The sequence below is a fragment of the Delphinus delphis genome, chromosome 1 (assembly GCF_949987515.2).
Source record: "Delphinus delphis chromosome 1, mDelDel1.2, whole genome shotgun sequence".
Classification (NCBI taxonomy): domain Eukaryota; kingdom Metazoa; phylum Chordata; class Mammalia; order Artiodactyla; family Delphinidae; genus Delphinus; species Delphinus delphis.
In genome coordinates this window covers 148,466,726-148,488,517 of record NC_082683.1, presented here as the reverse complement: position 1 = coordinate 148,488,517, position 21,792 = coordinate 148,466,726, and the positions used below count along the sequence as shown (strand labels likewise).

Here is a 21,792-nt window from a genome sequence, read left to right as displayed (position 1 = left end):
ATTGCCCCAGGAGAAAAGAATGCCTTAGGCTTTGCTTGTTTTTTGTCTGTTTCTCTCAGGCCAGATGGAATAGCATCCTTCCTTCCCTTCTTTAGGGCAAAGGGAAGACATGGCTGGTGCCCAGGTACACTCTCTTCTCCCTAGGAAATACAGGGATATACAGACTCTTTGGGTTGTGAGATTGTTTTGGTGAATATCTTGAGGGAGCAGCGAGTCTTAGGTGGAATGGCAGTGGTGAGGGCTGAAGGCAGGTGCAGGAGAGGCGGCAGCCTGAACATTGCCAAGCTGTTGGAACTTCGATACCTCTGGGGCTTTAGGAAGGTGATGGGTTTCATTAGCTACAATAAGGCCACTTCCAAGCTGTTTGCTTCTGTGAGTACACACCCATGCATGCACACAGTTCCTGTCCTAAGAACAAGAGAACAAATAATCATGGTAGGCTTCTTCTGCAGCATGTGAAGACTGTTGTGAGCACTGTTAGAATCTCCATTGCTTCTGCAGACCCGCCCAGTCTCCTGAATGACCTCGGTAGGTCATTTTACTCTGCCTTCTGCCTCTAGGCTAACTGGCGGCAGGATGGCCCTCCTTGGCAGCAATCTGAGTTTCTATCGAGATGAGCAGATGTCCTGTTGGGGAACATCCCAGGGGAGGGGTGAGCTGCGGAGGAGGAGACACGACCGGAGGGAGGGCAGGACCCTGGCACAGCAGCCCTGCGTACGGACCTTTGGGCCGCATGAGCCACCCTGTTTAGCTGTGCTTCTCCAGCTTTGAGCGCTGGGGACCCTTCAGCCCTCAGAAACGACTTCTCCCATGTGGAAATGACATTATCTTCACCAGCTGGACTTCAAAGAGACAGAGCAGCCAGCATCCTGGGAAGCTAATCGGATTTATTTGGTTCTATCTTTCCTCTGGGACAGGGCGTAAAGAAGATATGTGTATCTACATCTCACAAGGCCTGGTTTAGCCATGGAGGGAGATGAGCTTCTAAAGCTGAAAGCCATACATACTCCTGCACACACCCACTTGCAAACACCATGTCACAGCTTGATCCGGTCCAGGGAGGCCCAGATTTCTGGGACCCCATCAGAGATCTGCTGTGCTCTGAGTGGGGGAAAGGTTTGGCTCGTTACCTTAAAAGAGCTCAAGAGACGGTTTCAATTGAAATTCAGCTTCCTCATCTATCAAATGGGGCCTGTGGTACCTGACAACCCTAGACTGCAGGCAAGAGGGACATGAAGGTCTGTTGTAAGTGGTGATAAACTGGGTTAACCATGTTAACATGACTACTGCATACTTCTCGCATGTGTACGTGAACACAGGGTCGGAGGACTTCAACATCCTTGGAACCAGCTTGGGGACATTGAATCATGACTTCTGCATTTATGTGAGGATCATAAGAAAATGGTTTAAACGTATCAACTTATTCATCTATAATAGAATCCTCTTCATAGAGTAGTTAAAATTAAATGAGATAAAAATGTGCATGTATAATGTTGTATATATAATAAGCACTCAAAAAATGTTAACTACTAATACTTTTATTTTTAATTGCATTCACTCTAGCACAGTGGTTCTTGGTTATCGGGACTAAGTGTGGGATTGGTCCATCAGCCCTCTGGAAAGAAGTAGGCAGATTCATCTCATGTCCTGGTTGCCTTTGTATCTGGAAGTAGCACTACTGACCTGTATTCCATGGGCAATTTCTGCATCTGTGGGGATGGATTTGTGAGGGTCCCTCATGACCAACGGTGCAGGGCTAGGTTGAGGTTAGACCCACAAGTGTGGCTGCGACCGTGGAAATAGACAAGCGGACCAGTTCTGATTTTCTGGAGAAAGCCTCCTGTACTCTGCCTTTTTGGATGCCTGAATTCTCTGTAGTCTTGGGCAAAACCCCCAATTTTTAGCATCTTGGTTACTACATCTGTCAAATATGAATTATGTGAAACTGAAGGTCTGTTGTGAGAATCAACTGAGATGCCATATGTCAGTGGTTCTCAATCTTCAGCCTAATCTGGGATGAGGCCCGAGAATTTGAATTTCTAACAAGTTCCCAAGCGATGCTGATGCCACTGGTCCCCCCATCCCCCACCCTCCTGTCACATGTGAGAGAAATGCAAATGTGTGATACATTAATGTTACTATACACATCAATGGAGCTAATCAGTTATACATTGCTTCTAGGAAGAAGACAGATGTAAAATTTTGATTCAAAGTTGGGGGGCCCTTACTGGAAGTGGAAAAGAGATATTCTAGGAGCCCCAGAGAGGCACCTAAGGGATTTCCAGTCCCCAGAAGAACCTGAGGACATAGGCAGGACTCTTAACTGAGTAAGGGGAACCTCACTCGAGCCGGCCATGTGCACTTTTGCTGTTCCCCACATTTTCAGGAACGGGGTTCCCCCCCAAAGCAGAGCTTTGGACAGGACAGAGTGGGGTCTGGGAGCTGTTTGCTGAGAAAGGACACGGGAGTGGCTGTGGCCCTGGCAACCTCCTCGGAAGTTGCGCCCTATTTCCTTTCCTGAGTAAACTCAGGAGCCCCAGAGCACCCTCGCCCACACCCAGTCTCTGGGGCCCTGCTGGCTAGTGCACGTCAGCAGGGCGAGGGGGAGGTGACGGAGACAAAGGCATCTCTCTCACCTCAAGGAACAGACATTAAGGGAGGAAATGAAAAAGGAGATGGGAAGCCTCTGGTTTTCCCCGCAGGGCTCTTTCAGTATTAATTTAATCCTGACTTGGGATGGCAACAGCTCCTCCCAGGCCCAGTTCTCTGGAATTCTTGAGTCACCCGTGGCTGAGAGGCAGCTGTGTTCCAGTGACTTCTAAAGGGTGAGAGGGAGGTGGCGTGATTTCAATTAGCCTCTGGGCCTCAGCCCTTCGGCCTCCACACGGGGGAGAGTTACTGGTCTCGCTCGGGCTGACACCTCTCCTGCCCTCACTCCAGCTGCCCGTTGGGCCCTGTCAGGCTTGGCTTCGGGTTTCTCTTGGCCCAGGGGAGCCCGGCAGCCAGATGGAAGTCAAGCAGCTGCTCCTTCTAGTCTGGACCTGCGCGTCACCCTCTCCCTCTGCACTCTGTGATCCTCCTCGATTTATTTTATTAACAAACTTCGGAGGTTCGAAGTGGCCACTGAGAAGGTCAGTTTCTGAGACTGTTTACCATGACCTTTCACTGCCCACCCTTCATCTCTGCACAGCCCTGCCCTGGCCTCCTTGCCTCCCTAGGCCGATCTTCTATTGACACCCAAGCTGGGGGTCCTCTCCCACCATACCCTCTCCTATCATACCCTCGGCTCATGCATGGGTCCTTTCCTCTGGGTAAGAAGATTGGCCTGAAAGCAGTCTCATCCTCTTGCAGAATCCCAGGGCTGGGGTTAATTTCCGGTGTCCACTAAGACCAGGCTGGCACTTCCTGGTCAGCTACATCAAAGCATACAGACTGGCCAGAGGAAAAGCCTTCCTTGAAAGGTTTTCAGGGCACTAGGTAACTGGTTCCATCCTGCTGAGGCATCTGTGGTTGGGTCTGCCTTAAATACCGCCTGTGGGCACCATCTGTGTGTCTCTCATTCAAGACAGGCAAACTCCATTTTTTTCTGGCTGAATGTAACACATATTGTTTCAGGAGCTCAAAAGAATTCATGGTCACGTGTGTGTGTGTGTGTGCGTGTGCGTGTGTGTGTGTCTGGGAAACCTTTCAAGGTCTACTTTCTTCTTAAATTAAAAATTTTTAAAAATGTAGCTTTACTGAGGTATAACTGACAAATAAAATTATAAGGTATTTAAATTGTACATCATGCTGACATGTATATCAAGGCTTTACCTTCTCGTGTTTATGCATGGAAGCAACCAGTACTTCTACCCAGATTAGGAGACAGAAAAGACTCTATTTCTTGAAATCTTAGACAAGTAGCTCCAAGGAACACTTCCTATTAATGGCATTTGGGTAAAGTGGTCATTGGTTCCTCTGTGCTTTCATGCATGCCTGCTACAGACTTTCACTGAAAAAGGCACTGAGGATTTAAAGATAATATGTAATCCTTGCCTTTAAGGAGCCTGTAGCCTAGTGCAAGAGGGAGACATATAAAGGCCGTAGCAGTATTTGCAAATGCTACACTGTCACTTATTTACATTTTCAGATTTTCTAAAAGGTGGAACGAGAGGTGAATGTATATTTATACATATGTGCATTTGTGGGAATACATAAGGTCTCTATCGTTGTTCAAACTCACCTACTGGTCACTCTGGGGCATGAAAAACATTAGACACTGACCCAGCAGGCTCCGTTGTCCTAAGGCCTGCTATGAATTTGTAAGAAAGTCAACCTCAAGGAAATATCATTGGGTGCGATATTCATTGGAAAGAGAAGAAATCTGATATTGTACTGTGTTGATGACAAAAGTGGGTCTGGCCTTAGGGATGGCACTTTGACTACACAAGAAAATGGGACTTTTAGCAAGGCCTGGTTCTTTTCACCAGCTGACTGCCTCTCTCTTCTGCAAGGCCACCCACACAGTCATACACCAGAGTCAAAGAATCACTGAATTTTAGACTAGGAAGGGAGGTTGGCATGAAAGAGTGGCTAAGAGTGAATGCTCTATTGAACTAGACGATGTCTGCAGCCAAGCAAAGGGCTTAGACTCAGAGAACAAACGCCATTCACTACACTCTTCTAGACCATGGGGCCTGTTCGGTTGGATATATTTCCTCTAAACTTTCAGTCTCAACCCTCAGGTCCCCTCAAGCTTTTGAAAGCACACAGTCTTAGGAGTCTAGCAAATACGGTACACTTCTCCTTCTCTGGGGTATTTGCTGCCACTTTTTTTAGCTCTATTATACCAGGGCTTTCTAACATCTCTGGGAGGAAGACCAACATGGACCAGGGCAAGGAGATGGCCACGCCGTTGGACGGACCATCTGAAAAAGGAGGACCACTCAGATTCACTGGGGCTGCTGTTGCGCCAGGGTGAGCTATGCTTACCTCTGAAATGTTGATCCGGCCCTCCTGGAAGGAGCAGGTGGTGGGGTCATGAGTACAGAGGTTTCGGTATTTGCACCAATGGCAGCGGAAGGCGCTGTTGACACAAGACAGGCACCTGCAAGGATAGAGACAGTAAGAGGCAAAGAGAAGGCAGCAGACGGGGAAGGTAAGGGTGACTGGTAGCCCATGCGTCATGATGGAAGTCTGTTATCCTAGTCTCACTCTCAGAAGGGTAGGTTGGTGGGGCATCCCCAGCCCTGAGAATGGTGGCTTATCCCTCTAAGATGTTCACGGGACCAGAAAATTGAGAGAAAAATGTGTTCCGAGCGGGAATCATGTAACTTAGAAACCGGTGGTGTGCTAGACCTGGTCTGTATCAGCTCAGGACAGCCAATTATTCATATTTTCAGGAATTTTACAAGCGGTTGGCATCATGATAGCAGCTGGAAATTAGCCATGGAGGGAGTATTTATGCCATAGAAATTGGAAAATGCCATATAATACGCTTTCCCCCTGATTTCTGGTGGTTAAACATTTGGCAGCATACCACCACTTATAAGACAGAATCGCCGGGGTGGGATGAATTGGGAGATTGGGGTTGACATATATACACTAATATGTATACAACAGATAACTAACAAGAACCTGCTGTATAAAAATAAATTAAAAATAAATAAATAAAGACAGAATCGCCCAAAGAGCGCAGGGATAGAAATTGGGCAGACCTGGTTGCAGTTTTGCCTCTGCCACTGCCACTGAGGTCACCCTGAGTAAGCACTTTACCTTCTGACTCGGAATTTCTTCATCTGTCTGTACTAAGACTTTCCTGTCCACTCCATGGGGTGTTTCGTGTCAAATGAGATAATGTATAGGACGTGATTTGGAAAAGTATTAACAATGCTAAATGTATTATTTTTAAGTGCTTAAATCACCTGTTATTTCAAGCTCTTAAATCACATTGGAGTGTTAATGATTGGTTCATACCACCTGTGTTTCTGAGTTTTGGGGGAGTAAACCATATTAAATGATACCTTTATCCCACTCTCCAGGTAGCCAGGCATAGATAGCAACAGGCTATGTGTGTGGCTTCTGCCTTTCTCCCCAGGGTGAGTGAGCACTTCTTTCTCTCTGGTTTCCCCTGGAGGCTGTCTGTATTATCTAGGTTCTCTGTGTGTGATCAGACCACTGTCAGGCAAACGGGTTTTGCAGGTAGGGTTGTTCTTCCTGCTTCTTGCCAGATCCTCTAGTCTAGCCTCTCACAACTAGACCAACCTGGAAGGGACACGGCCAGGTCTGCAATCTGGCGCCACCTGGTGGGAGCTCTGATGACATTTGGGCGGATGGGGCTTGATCCAGGGGTCACTGGCTAATACTCCACAGTGGATCGGGTGCGTTAGCCCATCTACACTTCTTCTCCATGCCAAATATTTTTATCCCCTTCTAGATATGCCCCTAGTTATTTTGTTCCTGAACCTAGCCCAGATGGATTGCTTCTTGCTAACATCTTATGATTCAGCAAGTAAATCATGAAAATGGACCAAGGATGATGAGATCAGGGTTTTAGAACAGGTTCTTCCATTGGCTAATTTTGTGACCTTCGTTGCAGCACTTATACCCTATGGGCCTCAGTGTACCATAGTAAAAGAAAAGAATTGAACTTGACTCTGTGATTTTTAACTGTGAATGCCAGGAGTAAAGAAGGGTAAGATAGTGTTTTGCAATAAAATGGAATCTTTAGTGTCAAGGATACCTGCTTTGTTTTTCTGCTAACACTTGTTGCCTGTGACAGCAACTCCATTGCCATGGCAATATGGTTGAAAGTGGTGACATCACACTGAGTTGCCATGGAGATGTGGATGCTCTCACAAACAATGTATTCCTTCACTGCTGTGTTGTGGGAAGTTCACTTTCCAAGATGCTTGCATTTCCCAACAAAATGGGATTGGAATGCAGTGGGTAAGGGGCAATTTTGTTCATTTCAGCTTCAGCCACATACTGCCCTGCCTTGCTTCCTCCCAGGCCATTTTTACCACTTGTTCTGTCTTTCTCAGCACATCTATTGATTTGGCCAAATGGGGCTCAGGTACGTCTCTTCCCTTAGCTACTGCGGAGACCCTAGAACTCTAGAAGATGATTCTAATCATGAAAAATCAAGACCAGAAAAGAGGAGACTAAGGAGACTCATTTGCCTATTTTGATGGCTAAATTCCTTTAGGGCTTAGCTGCAAACAGACCCTCTCCCCACATGGACTGCTGGGTCCATCGTGCCCACAGCCTAGACCCTCAGACTTGATACTGCTGGAGTTCTCAGGTTGTTCCTGCCCTGGGCAATGGGAAGGATGGGTCCATAGAATATTCTCAGGTACTGCTCCTTCTGGCATGGAGCCGTTGCCTGATCTCTCTCCTTGTTGATTGACCAGGGTCACATGGCCCTTATGTGGCCCTATTATAGAGACGTGTTTCCCTCTTTCTAAATCTAAATCTAAATGGTGCATGAGTTTCCAGATGGTATGGAAGGAGTCTCAGTTTCACTTCGAGAGAGGAACCAGCAGAAACTAAGTATGGGTCTCTCTCTCCTCCACTCCTGGTCCTGCTTTTTACTTATGAAATGCTCCCAGCTTCCTGCGCAGCTGTTGGATCTCACAGCCAAGGGCACTCAGTTGGTAGGCATTCTGCTGCTGGAGATGGCTGGTGAGGTCAGCTGGGCTGCACTTAAGCCCCTCTGAGGGCTGGTGGTTGGGTCTGGTTTTCCCCTCCTCCTCGAAAAGTTGAAGGCTCAGTTTGGACCACGGTATAGTTTAAAGCTTCCTCTCCCTCTCCCAGCCTGAGTCCTTTATTTGAGTGCTGGGTGAGGCTATTTCCCCATCTCTGAGTCCCTTCTTCATGTGGTCATGGATGATGTGTCCAAGCTCCACTGGTTGTCAGTCTCCATGTTCAAATTCACCACCAATTGGTATAAAATGGAGAACTTTTCTTCTGGGTCCTGAGCCATGACCTTTGTTTTTACTTCAAACCCTCTTTTAACTCTTAGTTTGAGAGTTGAGGGTAGGGTGTGTTGCAAGGGAGACCGAATGAGATCAGAGGCTGTGGAGAGTGAAGCCATTCGGTTTAATATAACCGAATGAATGGAATATAACTGAAAAGTAACCGTTATGGAGAGCTTACTCTCTTCCAGACAATGTGCCAGGTCCAACTGGGAGACTGTGAGGTGAATACAATATGATTCTTGTTCTAAGGGAACTTAGAAAAACCCCACACTCATATCCAGACCCAGGGCAAGACTCCTTCTGGCCTGGCCCTGCCGTTACCTGCTTGCTCACTAATTTCTCCCGACCTCATCTCTATAGAAGGACGTTGGTCTGCGTGATCCTCTGGCTTTGATACTGAACAATTACTAGTGCTGTAAGGGGCGTGCTTACAGTTGGTGGGCGCTGCAGTTGTAGAACTTGAACTCGGTGCCGACGAATATCTTTCCTGTCTCCTTGGATCTCAGCTGCAGCTCTAGCCCAAACCAGTCTGGAAAAAGGAAAAAAAAAGGAGAGGGTTACAAATCTGGGGCACAGTGGAGAGACTGAGGGTAAATCATTCAGCTACTCCAGGGCTCCCCTGGGGCACCGATGGTAGATGGAACGTCCTTGAATCTTCTTCCAAGAGACTCCCGTTCATCCTGCTGATGACCAGCCCATCACTGAGACCCAGACGCCCCCAGCCCCTCTCTTAGGGAGGAGGTAATGGATCAGATCCCACAGAGTCCCCTGTTTGGTCAAATATGTACAGTTACTGTCAGAAATATCAGGTCACCGATACAGAATAAGAATTAAAAAAAGAGAAATATCAGAACAAAATTGGGTCATTTGTAGAAATGTGGATGGATCTAGAGACTGTCATACAGAGTGAAGTAAGTCAGAAAGAGAAAAACAAATATCGTGTATTAACGCATATATGTGGAACCTAGAAAAACAGTACAGATGAACCGGTTTGCAGGGCAGAAATTGAGACACAGATGTAGAGAACAAACGTATGGACACCAAGCGGGGGGAAAGTGGCAGGGGTGGTGGTGGTGGGATGAATTGGGAGATTGGGATTGACATGCATATACTGATGTGTATAAAATTGATGACTAATAAGAACCTGCTGTACAAAAAAATAAATAAAATTCAAAAATTCAAAAAAAAAAGAAATATCAGGTCAAAAGCTCTGAAAGCCCCCAGTTCTATGGAGAGAACCCACTGAAAACCACTGGCTGAAACCACTGACATTCCTCGAAGGGAAGGGAAGTCTGGAAAAAATCTTTATGCACTGTGCAGGCTTAACCCAAATGGGAGCAAGGGATTTCCCTCTTCCTGAATTTTGCTTTGGGGCATGACAGTTTGCTTTCAGACTCAAACAAGTTTATAAGCCCTATTGGTATCTGGCATAAGAAGACCTAGTCAGGCAACTGGCAGTCAGTCTGTGCTGGTACTTGCCACCCTGTTCCCTGGGTCCTCTTCCCTTGGCCACCCTGGTAGGGCAGCCCCTAGCATATGACTCTCATGGCAGACACTTCTTACCTTGATCCAGAGGGATGACAGGGACAACCTTGGGCCCTGGTGAGATACAGATGACCTGGCTCCCAGATACCTGTCCCTCTACCTCTGTCAGGTTCCCAAAGGCACAGGAGATGCCCGCAGACAGATCAGGAGCATCACTCACGACCAGGCTGAGCTGTGGGAGGAGCAGAGGGATAATGCTGTAGGAAGAGCCCTTGGGGCTCAGGAGACCTGGGCTCCAGGCCCGGCCCTGCCATTGCCCACTTGCTCACTCATCTCCACTGACCCCATCGATAAAGAGGATGTTGTTTCCAGGTGATCTTCTAGCTTTGACACTGAACAATTACAGTAGCACTGCGAGGGGTGTGCAGGGCCAATGGTCTTTATTATTAATACCGTTAATTTTTCAGTCTTGTCCAGCAGCAGAAAGCACTGGGGGGAGGGGAAGGGAGGGATGCTAGGGGGAAAGGTCCCAAAACCCATCTCAGACCCAGCTCATTTTGACATGAAATCATGCAAACTTGAAAGCAAGTCATGAGCTGAGCCCTTCACGAATAAGCCTTAGCCCTGGATCATGGGAGAACACGTATCACCAGTCTGCAGGTTTATAAGGAGTTTACCGGGTTGGCGAAAGACAGCTGGCGCCTCAGCCTGGCTGTCATTTAGGGTCTGCTTGCCAAGGTGGTGGGTTTCCTAGAGTTTCTATTCTCTGTTCCTCTCTGGCTCTCTGCCCCCTGACAGTTCCCCTAGAGTAGGGCAGTCGCCTCACAAGGAGTTTAGGGGATCAGAGGAAGGCAGGAAGTGAACACTAATGGCTCAGATGATGCCTGCTGTTTCTTAGGGACCCAGTGATCTAGGTCAGTGGTTTGCAGGCCTTTCAAGTTTGAACACTCTCCTTTGAATGGTAAAAATATCACAGAGTGTCAGAAGAATCTGTTGATTGAGAAATCATTTAATGGTAAAACGCTGCTCTGAATTCAGTGTACTTGGAAATGGGGTTGTACTAAGTGACCACAATATAGTATCTAAGTGGTATTTGAAACAACAGGTGAGAAATGTGACTCCCAGTGGGGAGTGCCCATGAGGGTCCATGGTGACAACACCCTGCAGCCTGCAAGTGGCGAGTCCTAGCGGAGGGAGGTCTCCCTTTGTCATCCCACCTGGCAGGGATTTCTTAGTCACAATGGCTATCACCTAGCCTTTCTATACATTTGTTTGCTGCTGAATCTCTGCCCCAGTTTCGTTTCCATGGGGCTGAGAGACTTAGGTACAAACTCTGCTGTTTGTTCCCTCAGCTCCATGGGAGCCAAAACCTCCCGGTGGGGATGAATGAACGCAAGTCTTGGAAGGTTCATTAACTAATTAACATTTGTGAATGCTCATATAACCTCCAGAATGAAATAATCCTGCAGGGCCTGAGGACACGAAGTATTTGGGGTTGCAACTCGACAGGTGGTTAAGGACCATTGTATTCTCTTTAATAGTCTAAGCACATACTGCGAATTAAGTCTCGGTCTCTCTGTGTCTGCCTGTCTGTCTGTGTCTCTCTCATATACAAGCACAAAGGCAACTCCAGGTTTCTGTGAGACACTGTATCAAGTGGACGATTGAAATACACCATATACCAAAGAATGGCATTGGATTGCATTATGTTGTAGCTGTTTGTTACTAAATGCAAAATCTAGATTTACAAAACAGATCAATAGGTAATGAATCTGCAAGGGGCATGGCGAATGACTAGGCCCTTTACAATAAGAGTTACCATAGTTTTCCTACAAAGATCAAGTTTCCTCGGAGCATTTAAAGTGTGAGCCATTTACACTGCGCAAGTGTTAAAGGAACACACCCACACTCGTGCGGGTCCCACACCCCATGCCTCCACCCTTCCGGATGAGTTTACTCACCAGCCGGCTGTGCTCAGACACGGAGATGCTGCTGGGATGTACCTCGAGGCTCATGCACTGGCTGATGCTGGCAGCAAATCGATTAGGTTCCCAGGCCCGCTGACACTTGTCCCTGCGGGAGCACCTGCCACAGACACAGATCCACAGGCGGTCAGGCCTCTGAGACCCATCTGTTGGAGGCTCCAGGGTCCCCTGAAGGTAAGTGAGAAGGCTTTGCTGCTCTGAGGCCTGTGTCCGTCTTCTCATGACAACATTCACTTATCCCAGAGGGCCTGGTGACTCCCAGATGGTCTCTATTGCAGTTAAAGTCAGACTAAGAGAAGTGGGATTGACCGCCAACACAAGAGATGCGGTTTAGACATAAAGAATAGCTCTAGAGGGACGGCACCTTTACGGGAAACTCGGTGAGTGAGGGAGGGAAGGTTGGGGACGTGAGAAGTAGCAAGCAAGAGGCTAAAAATGTGAACTCTGGATCCATGATGCCTGGGCTCTAACCCCAGATCTACAGCCTACTAGCTGTGGCCCCTTGGACAAGTTCCTTAATCTCCCCTCGCCTCAGTTCCCTCAACTGTAGAATGCCGAGGCCAATGATAACACACTACCTCACAGGCTTGCTGTAAGCATTAAATGAGCTAGTGTTTAGAAAATGGCCTGTTCTTAGCCCTTCTAAGAACAATGTTAATGATGATGATTCTGAATATTATTATTCTCCTCCAGGGATATTTAAGAACCTGGACAGGGTCTTAGCTGTGTGGGACAGCATGCAAGTGATCTTGTGGCTGGATTCATAGCTCTCTGAAGGCAGGGACCATGTTTTATGCATTGAGCTATTCTACCTGTCCATGGTATATTTTCAACAAATGTTTGTGGTGGGAAAGAGAGAGACAGACAGGGAGTCGCAGGCAGGGTTGCCCCTGTCAGAAGGCCCGTGTGGCCGCTTCTCCTCACATCTTCATCTCTGGTTCTCGGCTTCTCTGCCTACAGCAGCAGGTGGGCACTGTGATGCCTGCACACAGGGGCGTCTGGTGGCCACTTAAGTCACATGGGAACATGCTCCAGGGCTGGTGCATCTCCAACCAAAGAGCCAGTGGGGACACTACAAGATACCACAGCCAGGCTGAGATTCCCACCCGAGCTCCCCCCAAAGTCCCTCCCCCCTCTTCCTTTCCAGGCACATAATGGATCTAAATATGAATGCTGTCAAAGAAAAGAATTATTGAGGTTTAAGTGAATCCTTAAGATAGCTCTAAAGTGAGCTCTTGACTGGAGCCTTTATCTCATTGACTCACTGAAATGGCTCTTTTTTTTATCATACTATATATGGCAACAGCCCTAACAGAGATAAATAGCCTCTGAGACAATAACACACTTGCAAGAGCAAGGCATACAGAAGACACAGGAAGGTTTCAAATCCCCCCCGGACCCAGAGGCTCCTGAGCAATTTCTCTCAGGCCTCTGCCTCCATTAAAAGCCAGTGTGTGGGCCTGGCAGCTGGGGTCGTCCATCCACTCATTCCTGTTACCCAGGCAGGCGGATGGTGACAGGTGGGAGGACACGGCCGGAGGGGCTGGTGAAGATGAGAGGGACCAGAAGAAGAGAAACCTCTGGGTATAACCAGGAGGAAACTTGCTCCCCATGTGCTCTTGGCAAACAGAGCTGCTGGAAGGAGAGGTGTGCCCTGGCAGGTGATGACAGGGAAGGAGCTCAGACAGCAGAGGAAATCTGAGACTATCTTCAGGTGGTCCAGTCATTCTAGGAGCCCCAGCTGACCTGGCCCAGGAGGATGACGGGGTGGTCTGGGGCCTCCGGGAGACTTGGACATTGAGGCTAGATTGGCAGGGAGAGCAGGGAGTGGGTAGTATGGCCGGATCTACCCACCACCGCACAGTGAGAGGGCAGGTAGCCCAGGACAAGGCCTGAAGCTGGGAGTGGCTGCCAGATTCTGTGGAGAAAGAAATCCCCTAGAGGTGAGAGAGCCTTCTGGCTGTCAGGCCAGCCTCACTGAAGGGAACCCAACTGTAGCCACCTTTGCCATTCTGGGGGCATAGTGGGAGCAGCGTCAGTTTCTTTACCACTGGTCTGGCCTAAATGGAGACTCACTGTCCGGGTTCTGGTGACAGCGCTTCTGGCAAGACTTCTGGAGGAGGCCCTTACCTCCAAATCTAAGCAGGGAACTCGGTATCTGTGGGCTCCAATCCAGTCCGGAGTTTGCATCTGTGAGGTGCCCGCTTCCCTCCCTCCCTCCATAGCCCTCCCAACACCTGCTGCAGAGGCTGGAAGCCAAGAGCTATTGTGCAGGACCCTGAACTCTGGCCCTCCGCCTCCGCCTCCACCCTAAACTCTGCACATTTTACGGGGATGCTTTGCCGGCTGGCACGGAGCCAAGGAGTTTCCAACTCCACTGGGGAACAGAATTCCTAGCCAGCTCCTGCCTTTGGAGTTTTCACCCTCTTCTCTCCCTCTGGGGCTCTTCGAATCAGGAAGTTTAAGTGCGATTTTGCATTTCTATTGAGCTGGTATTCAATGGCAGGGGGTGTATCTGAATAGGGATGTGAGGCCAGTTGGAGTGAGATGCAGACTTCTTGGAATCCGGAATTAATGAGGCCAGAAGGGTCCTCCCAAGGCTTCTGTGTCCATAACAATTATTTTGACTTGTGTAGCTTATCCTGAGCTTCCTTATTGCCAAAGCATTTATTATTTCATTTAATCCTCTCAGCTCACCTGCGAGGTAGGCATTACCCCTGTTTAGCGATGGGGAAATGGAGGCCCACAGCTGGCAGTGGACCATCCTGGGTCACACAGCAGCTAACTGGAGTCCAAGCTTCCCAACTCTAGTGCAAACTCCAGGAAGGAGGCACCTCGTTCAGGCTACACTGAGGAGCCTCTTGGGAAACCTAGAGATTCTACAACTTCCCTTGTGAGCTCTTCCAACACCACTACCCTTCCCTGTAGAAAAGGTACAGACTTCAGAGCTGGCCAGGGGGGGAGGGGGTGGGGATCAGATTTTGGAGGTGAAATGAAAAACAGAGAGGCAGAGGCACTGCACTTAGAAAGAAGGCCCACCCGTGGCCTCTTTTCCTCTTCCTGTTCTCAGCACTCCAACCACGATGAGAATGACTGCTCAGAAGAGGGAAATTCCTCTCCCCCTACGAACTGATGTCACATCCCTCATCAACACTCCCAGGAAAGTACCTGGTTTTCTGCATTCCAGGCTTTTTTCCAGAATGTGCCAAACTTACATGTTGTGCAGGGCACACCAGCCACAGTGAGGGTCCCCCGAGCTCAGGCACTCCCCACAAGTCGTGTACTGTTCACAGGATTCCACAGGGACCCTGGTGATCTGGCCAAGAGGGAAAAGAGAGCAGGTTAGATCGGGGAGTGACGCCTCGCAGAGGTGCGTTCAGACTCAACTACACCTAACCACACTTGCACTGTCACCACCCCTAAGAGGTGACAGTGGGGGTGTGTGTGAATCGGTGGCCTCAGTGTTCTCATCTGTTTTCCCTGCACGAGGCAGGTACAGCTAAGAGGCCCCAGGCTTCTTGCCTTTGCTGGAGGTGGAAGCAAATCCTCCAGTTTCTCCTTGCCTGCACTAAAGTCCTCCGAGAGCTGGCCCTGCTCCTGGCAAAGGCTGAAAATGGTTAACTCTGTTGAAAGGCTATTGAGTGCCACCAACTCGTCTCTGAAGAGCTTTCAGCTGGGCTTGGGCTGAGACATCCTGCCTGCACAGAAAACATTTAAAAAGGGAGAGAAGGAGAAACTTTTCCTATCAAATAATATTCATCTAATGGCATGGTCTTTTTACAGCCAACCAAACATACCACCTGGATCCAATTATCCCATTCTCTGATGCCTGCATTCAGGTTCTCTAGTAAATCTCCCATCCTTTGAAAAGTCTGGCTAAATGGGAACAGAGATGAGCTGCCTGTCTTGCTGGGGAAAGTGGGAATGTACAGATGAAGCCCCTGCCCCCCAGAGGATGTGGCCTCCTCCTGGCTTCCAGGTGGGGCCCTGCGGGGACACGGGCCAGGCCTGTTTGGTCATTACTCACCCTTACCTGCTTAGCAGGTGTGACATTAAGGCCAGGCAAAGGGTCAGAAGATTGAAGTCTTGCATTTGGTATGTCCTAGGTATCTGTTACTGGCTGGGGCTGGAGGCTGCTGGGCTGGGAATGGAATCTCATTTGTCAGGGCAGAGAGGTCCCCCACCTACTGGATGTGCGAACCCAAGTGGAAACACAACCTGCGGTCCAGCGGCACAGTGGTCTGCCTCTAGCAGGGGGACAAAGGATCTGACGGAGTTGCCTTCACAGCGTGCTCCTGAGAGGCTCGGGATGGAGTCTAATACTGCTCACCCGGCAACTGTTTATCAGATGTCACTATGAGAGGCTCCGGTGCTGTGTGATAGAGAAACAGCAGCGAACAGGACCCAGATCCTGCCCCCCGGAAGAGCACGCAGCCCAGTAGGAGTTGATAATTACAAACCGAGACCTGCTCTACACTGTGCTCGACATCCATTGCAGGCAATAGGCGTGTGCCCTGGGGGCCTTGGCACCTTAAAGGAGGGCCGTCCAGCACAACCTGTCTGGAGGAAGGGACCAGCCGAGTAAGGGTGAATCAGGGTAACAGTGGGCCCAATGCAGATGCCTGGAAGGGCATTCCTAGCTGAGAGATTATCACGAACAAAAGGAATCATGGGGCTTCCCTGGTGGCGCAGTGGTGGAGAGTCCGCCTGCCGATGCAGGGGACACGTGTTCGTGCCCCGGTCCGGGGAGATCCCACATGCCGCGGAGCGGCTGGGCCCGTGAGCCATGGCCGCTAAGCCTGCGTGTCCGGAGCCTGTGCTCCGCAACGGGAGAGGCCACAACAGTGAGAGGCCCACGTACCGCAAAAAAAAAAAAAAAAAAAAAAAAAATGTAATCATGGCTAAGTTCAGCCTAACTCAAGTGTGGAGTGTATACTGGATGGGCGGCTGAGAGATGAGGCTGGTGGCATGGAACCAGGGGCCAGACAACGAAAGGTCTTGGGTACCAGCCCCAGGAACCTTCCTTCTCTCTGTTGGGTGCCCCCCACACCCGCTCATTCTCCCCACATCATAAACACTTAACATTCTGAATTACAAAGCTTTTCTCTGAGTGACGTGATCAACTTTAAGCATCCCTAACTTCCCTTTAATAATAAAAATACAAAATGCAGAAAGCATAAATATAAAATCTTGCAATTCAGTGAAAAAATTGATATTCTAAATGGAGGTTGGGGGAGTAGCTGACTTGAAATAGTTCATGCGGAATAGGTCCGAGGGTTGAATTGACTCTATGTCTAATATGACCTGACAGGGTGATGTCATAGCTAAAGGGGCTAATTCGATCATGGGCTGCATTAATGGACATGGTGTAAGGATGGAGATGACCTGAGTTCCCAGTTCAGGTCTTTGCAACCTGCTCTAAGAGGAGGGTTGTTCAACCAGAGAAACTTTCCAGAGGGTGGTCACGATGGGGTGGGACCCAGGTGTGGCATCTGAGGTACAGCTGATAGACCTGTATGTTTATTTAGGTCAAAGAAGTTGAATGTCAGGGTGGCCGTGGAAGCTATCTGCCACTGTTTGAAGGGCGGCAGTGTGGCTGCAATAAGACTCATGGGTGAAAAGTTCCAGGAAAGCTCGACAGAAGAAAGTCAAGGTTGTCCACCAGTGCACAGACCTGGCTTCCAGCAGGGACTCCCTTCCGTGGGACACGTAAGCAGAGTCAAGGTGACATGTGTCTGGGAGGCTGTGGAAGGTATTTCTGCCCCCGGAGGAAGGCTGCCCTCGTCCTTCTAACTCTGACATAGGGATTCTAGTTCCCACAGTTTGCCTAACTCCTTCCTGAGACTGTTCATTTCTGTCCTGAATGACTTGGACAGTTCAAAGATCCAGCCACGCCACTAGCCACTGATAGCACCCCACTTTAAGGAGCAACCATTGACCCCTGACTCACGTCCCGTGATTCCTATCAGAAGCACCTTTCCGGCAGGTGCCTGCCAGACGCTCTCCCAGCATGCCTCTCCTGGGCCTGGGACTCTCGGCCCTTCAGGATATCTGTGACCCTAGCCACCTGGGGGGCTTCCGCCAGCCCCCTCCAACCCGCCCTCGGAGGCCTGAGAGCCGCAGCCCAGTGCCCGGCCTCCCTTTCCTGGGTTTCGGGCTCCGTGTGAGTGATGTCTGCATCTGGCTGGAAATTAAAACAACTGTCTGCATTGCATTCGGCCCGTCTGTCAAAACACAGCCCAGCTCTCAGCAGCTGGGGAAGGGGGCCCTGAATGGGAGCAGTGTCTCCAGCAACAAAGCCCACTTTGACGCCAAGTGCCGCAGAGATAGTGAGAAGCCTGTTCTTCTCCAAACGTGAAACCAACAGCGCAACTATTTTTCCTGTTTCCTGGGCCCTCCTGGTGGGAATTTTTTTTTAAATACACTGAGTTGAAGAGCAAAGTGAAACAGGAAACTTATAAGGGAGGTGGTTCCTAAAATTTGAATTATTCTCTTCTCAAAGACCTCATAGCCATATGCAAACCAGAGGAAAGAAATGTCACAGGGACTGGAGGGAGGCCCTCAAAGTCAGGTGTTTCCGTGGGTGCTCTGTCTTTCCTATAATCATGTGTTTCTGTATTCATTCATCAACCCATATTCATAGATCATGTCCTACAGAAAGACCAGGGCTGGGCACCTTAGGGGAATAAAATCAACAGCAACATTAAAACACAGCCATCACCTTCAAGTTGCAAACAGACTAGCAATAAAAACAAGAAAAGTGTTGTGTGTTCTAAGAGAGGTATTGAAAGAGGGCTGAGGCAATTCAGAGCAAAGAAAATACTACTTCTACGTCTACGCCGTCCAATGTATGGGCCCGTGTGGTCACCAGCATCTGGAATGGGGTTAGTTCGAATTCTAGTCCTTAGAGATGTGCTCTAAGGACACCGGATGTTGATGGCTCAGCACGGAAAACAAGAATGTAAAATAGCACCGTAATAATTTTTTATTGACACATGTTGAAAAGATAAAAATTTAGCAAATATTGAGTTAAATAAGATCTACTATTAATTTCCACTGTCTCTTCTTACTCTTTAAAATATGGCTTTTGGAAAAGTTAAAATTACATGCGTAGCTGTGAGGACGGCACTTTGTCATCATGGGAGAGCACTGCTCTAGATGGGAGTCCCAAGAAGGCTTTGTAAGGGATGTGGCCTGGGTCTGGGTCTTCAAGGGTGAATAATATTTATACAGATGAAAAGCGTCCCAGGTGGAAAGAACTACATAAGCAAACACAGGGAAGCAGAGTTTCTTCAGAAAACGTTGCACGAGGGTGAAGAGTGATGGGTATAAACCTGGAAAGGTAGTTTTGGGTTAACTTGGGAAGGATGGAGAAGGCCACAGAGCTGGAATACATGACGTCTGTAAGCTCTCCAGCCTGTCACTCCTTGGCCAAAAGAATGTCCTCCATGAAAAGGTGGCCCGAGCTCTCAAACCAACATCCTTGGCATTACCTGTAAGCTTAAGGGGCATAAAAATCCAGAGTCCACTGGGTTAGAACCTCTGGGATGGGGCAGGGCCTGAGAAATGGTTCCAACAAGCTCTCCAGGGGATTTTTTTTTTTTTAAAGAAGATGTTGGGGGTAGGAGTTTATTAGTTAATTTATTAGTTTATTTTTGCTGTGTTGGGTCTTCGTTTCTGTGCGAGGGCTTTGTCTAGTTGCGGCAAGCGGGGGCCACTCTTCATCGCGGTGCGCGGGCCTCTCACTATCGCGGCCTCTCTTGCTGCGGAGCACAGGCTCCAGATGCGCACAAGCTCAGTAGTTGTGGCTCATGGGCCTAGTTGCTCCGCGGCATGTGGGATCCTCCCAGACCAGGGCTCGAACCCGTGTCCCCTGCATTGGCAGGCAGATTCTCAACCACTGCACCACCGGGGAAGCCCCTCTCCAGGTGATTCTTATGAGAACCACTGGTAAATGTGACCTCATGTCTTGGGAAATCTTTTTAAGTGTCAGGCCCTGGGGCCATGAAGAAATAGAATCAAACTCTGCCTAGGGACTACGGAAGGAATTAGACTGACTCAGGAGGAGGAGAGATGGAGGTTAGCCTGGGGACTGCTTTATAGCCAGGGAGAAATTGGTTCTAATATCTCTGAGTCTATGGAGGCCCTGAAAGACCAAGTTCAAACTTCTGGGGTCAGGGGCCACTTCACTGCAGCAGGCGAAGGCGGGCACTTGCTCTAGGACCTGGTGGGTGGGGGAGGATGGGGAGGGGATGGGCATTGTCCCGGGAAGCTGGAGAAGGCAAGGGAGCTTCTCCTGGAGAGTGTCAACCGTGTCAGGCGGCTTTGTCAGGGCTGACTCAGAGTTTAATGGGACACTCAGTGGCACTTTAATTAGCGTTTGTTTATTATGATTGTGCTTTAATTATGCCTGAGGCTCCCCACCCCCTCTGCTCCGAGTGCTGGGATCTGAGGGTGGCTGCGTAGGCAGAGGAATGTGGCGGTGAGGCGCCTCCATGGAGGATGCCCTTCTCCCACCTGCCTCCGCCGCCTTCTCCCCAGGACCAGGGGACCGCTCCGCATTGGATTCCCCCCACACGCTTGGCATTCTTCTCCGCTTGATCTTATGTCTTGTAATTACACCTCTAATGAATATAACTGTTCGATTAAGTCATTTACTGAAGAAACACTCTTCATGAAAGGTGACTCGTACTGTGTTCTTGTCTCCTCTGACCCCAAGGCCCCTCATCTCCAGTGCCTCCCTTGGCCTCAGTCTGTGAGGTTGACGTACGTGGGAAAGAGCTCAGCAGGGGTGCAGAGTTCGGAGTGGTTCTCTCCCCCACCCAACTCCCTCCCCTTTAAGGACACTGGTCAGCCCACAGGGTGCAGCGCCCCGCACAGCAAGGGATGTGATATCAGATTATCATCGGCTGTGGGGATGAATCACCAAGGGACCTGCTGGAACCATCCTCCTTCCTGAAGATGTTGAAGGACAGGGCACACCCACAGGGCTTGGACTACCCAGGGTGAGGCCCCGAAGGCCTCTGTGGCCCTGGCAGTTACTATCAGCCTGGAGAGTCACTACCATCAGGTACAAACCCATCACTCTTCAGAGAAGAGTTCCCCGGTGCTGGACCGAGGGAGGAGCCCTTTGGTGCATAAACCTGGGGAAAGAGAATCAAGGTTGTATCTCTGCCACCCTGTGTGGACTCCTAGAAGGAGCCACCTCGGTTCTGAGAATCTGGGGGCAACTATCGGAGAAGCAGCTGAGTTGAAAGCAGAACAACACAGAGGATTCTGACCATGGGCTGTGCCTGGGTGCCATGCGGTCCTTCAGTATTTACAGAGCATTTATGTTGTGTTAAGCTCTCCATTAGGCATCGGGTGACATTCTCTGTCCCCCTGGGGCCCATGGTTTGGCTGAGGACAAAGGAAACAGGATCATCTTAATACGGGAGAATAGATGCCGCAATAGAGGTATAATCAAGGGACAGTCGTGGCTCAAAGGCCAGAGCTTGGAGGTTCTCCTCAGGGAGCTTTGGCATGGGCACTCTGTTCTAGAGGCTGAAGGATTCCTTTGCAGTCATGCAAAGAGAGAGAGGGAGAGAGGGAAGGAATAAGGGAAAGCTGTTCCCCAGGCTGGTAGGGCCCCTTGGGGACAGAGCATTTAATCCCCTGCTTCTCTGGAATCTGCTCCCCCCTGCCAGATGGTACACCTGTCCCCACATGTGTCCCCTGCCTCCAGACATAAGGAAAGAAACAGTGGCCTTCTCAGTGGCTGAGAGCCAGGTGGCAGGGGGTGGGAAGCGACGGAGCCTGGGCGGAAGCATGCAGTTGGCCTGAGCTACAGCCTCCTAGTCTCCAGGGCCCGGAGCAAAGTGCACGGCAGCTGAAACGCAACTGGCTCCCCACACCTCTCTCCTTTCCTTTGTATCTTCTCTTGGTGGTCCCTCCTTGCCAGCCCAGCCTCTCTCCCCTTGGAGTTTGTAGGGTCTTACACCCAGTTTCTCCTCTTTTTCCCAAACCAGATCTGTTTTCAAGCAGCAATCTGATGCTCATTTGCATTCACAGCTGAGGGCAGACTGATGGGAAGCCCCACAGGGCTGGTGTACGGGATGAGCTCCGCGGCACAATCACAACAGATGCCGATGCCCAGAGAGGGCTTTAGCACTTTCTGAGCGCTTTCACACCCCTTATCTCATTTGAGCTGCACAGCTCCCTTGGGATGAAGGGAGGTTAGGGATCCATTTGTTCCACCAGGAAACAGAGGCACCCAAAGGTCTGGCTTAACCCTGGGCTCTGTCTCACAGTGAGTGGAGGTGGCCAGCTGCGGCGCGTCCTCCGTGGCCCGTGGTGATAACATGTCATAAAGGATCTTTCTGAGG

General features: G+C 49.5%; 1 protein-coding gene across 1 annotated transcript in view; it reads right to left on the bottom strand.

Moving 5' to 3' along the window:
- The window catches only part of PLXNA2 (plexin A2), a 216,884-nt gene that overhangs the window by 64,521 nt on the left and 130,571 nt on the right, over positions 1-21,792 (bottom strand). The window contains exons 5-9 of the mRNA XM_059995382.1: positions 14,644-14,744; positions 11,405-11,528; positions 9,522-9,675; positions 8,391-8,487; positions 4,972-5,086 (exon numbers count right to left, since the gene is read on the bottom strand). Coding sequence (XP_059851365.1) covers positions 4,972-5,086; positions 8,391-8,487; positions 9,522-9,675; positions 11,405-11,528; positions 14,644-14,744 — 591 coding nt within the window. The remainder of the gene's footprint in view (positions 1-4,971; positions 5,087-8,390; positions 8,488-9,521; positions 9,676-11,404; positions 11,529-14,643; positions 14,745-21,792) is intronic.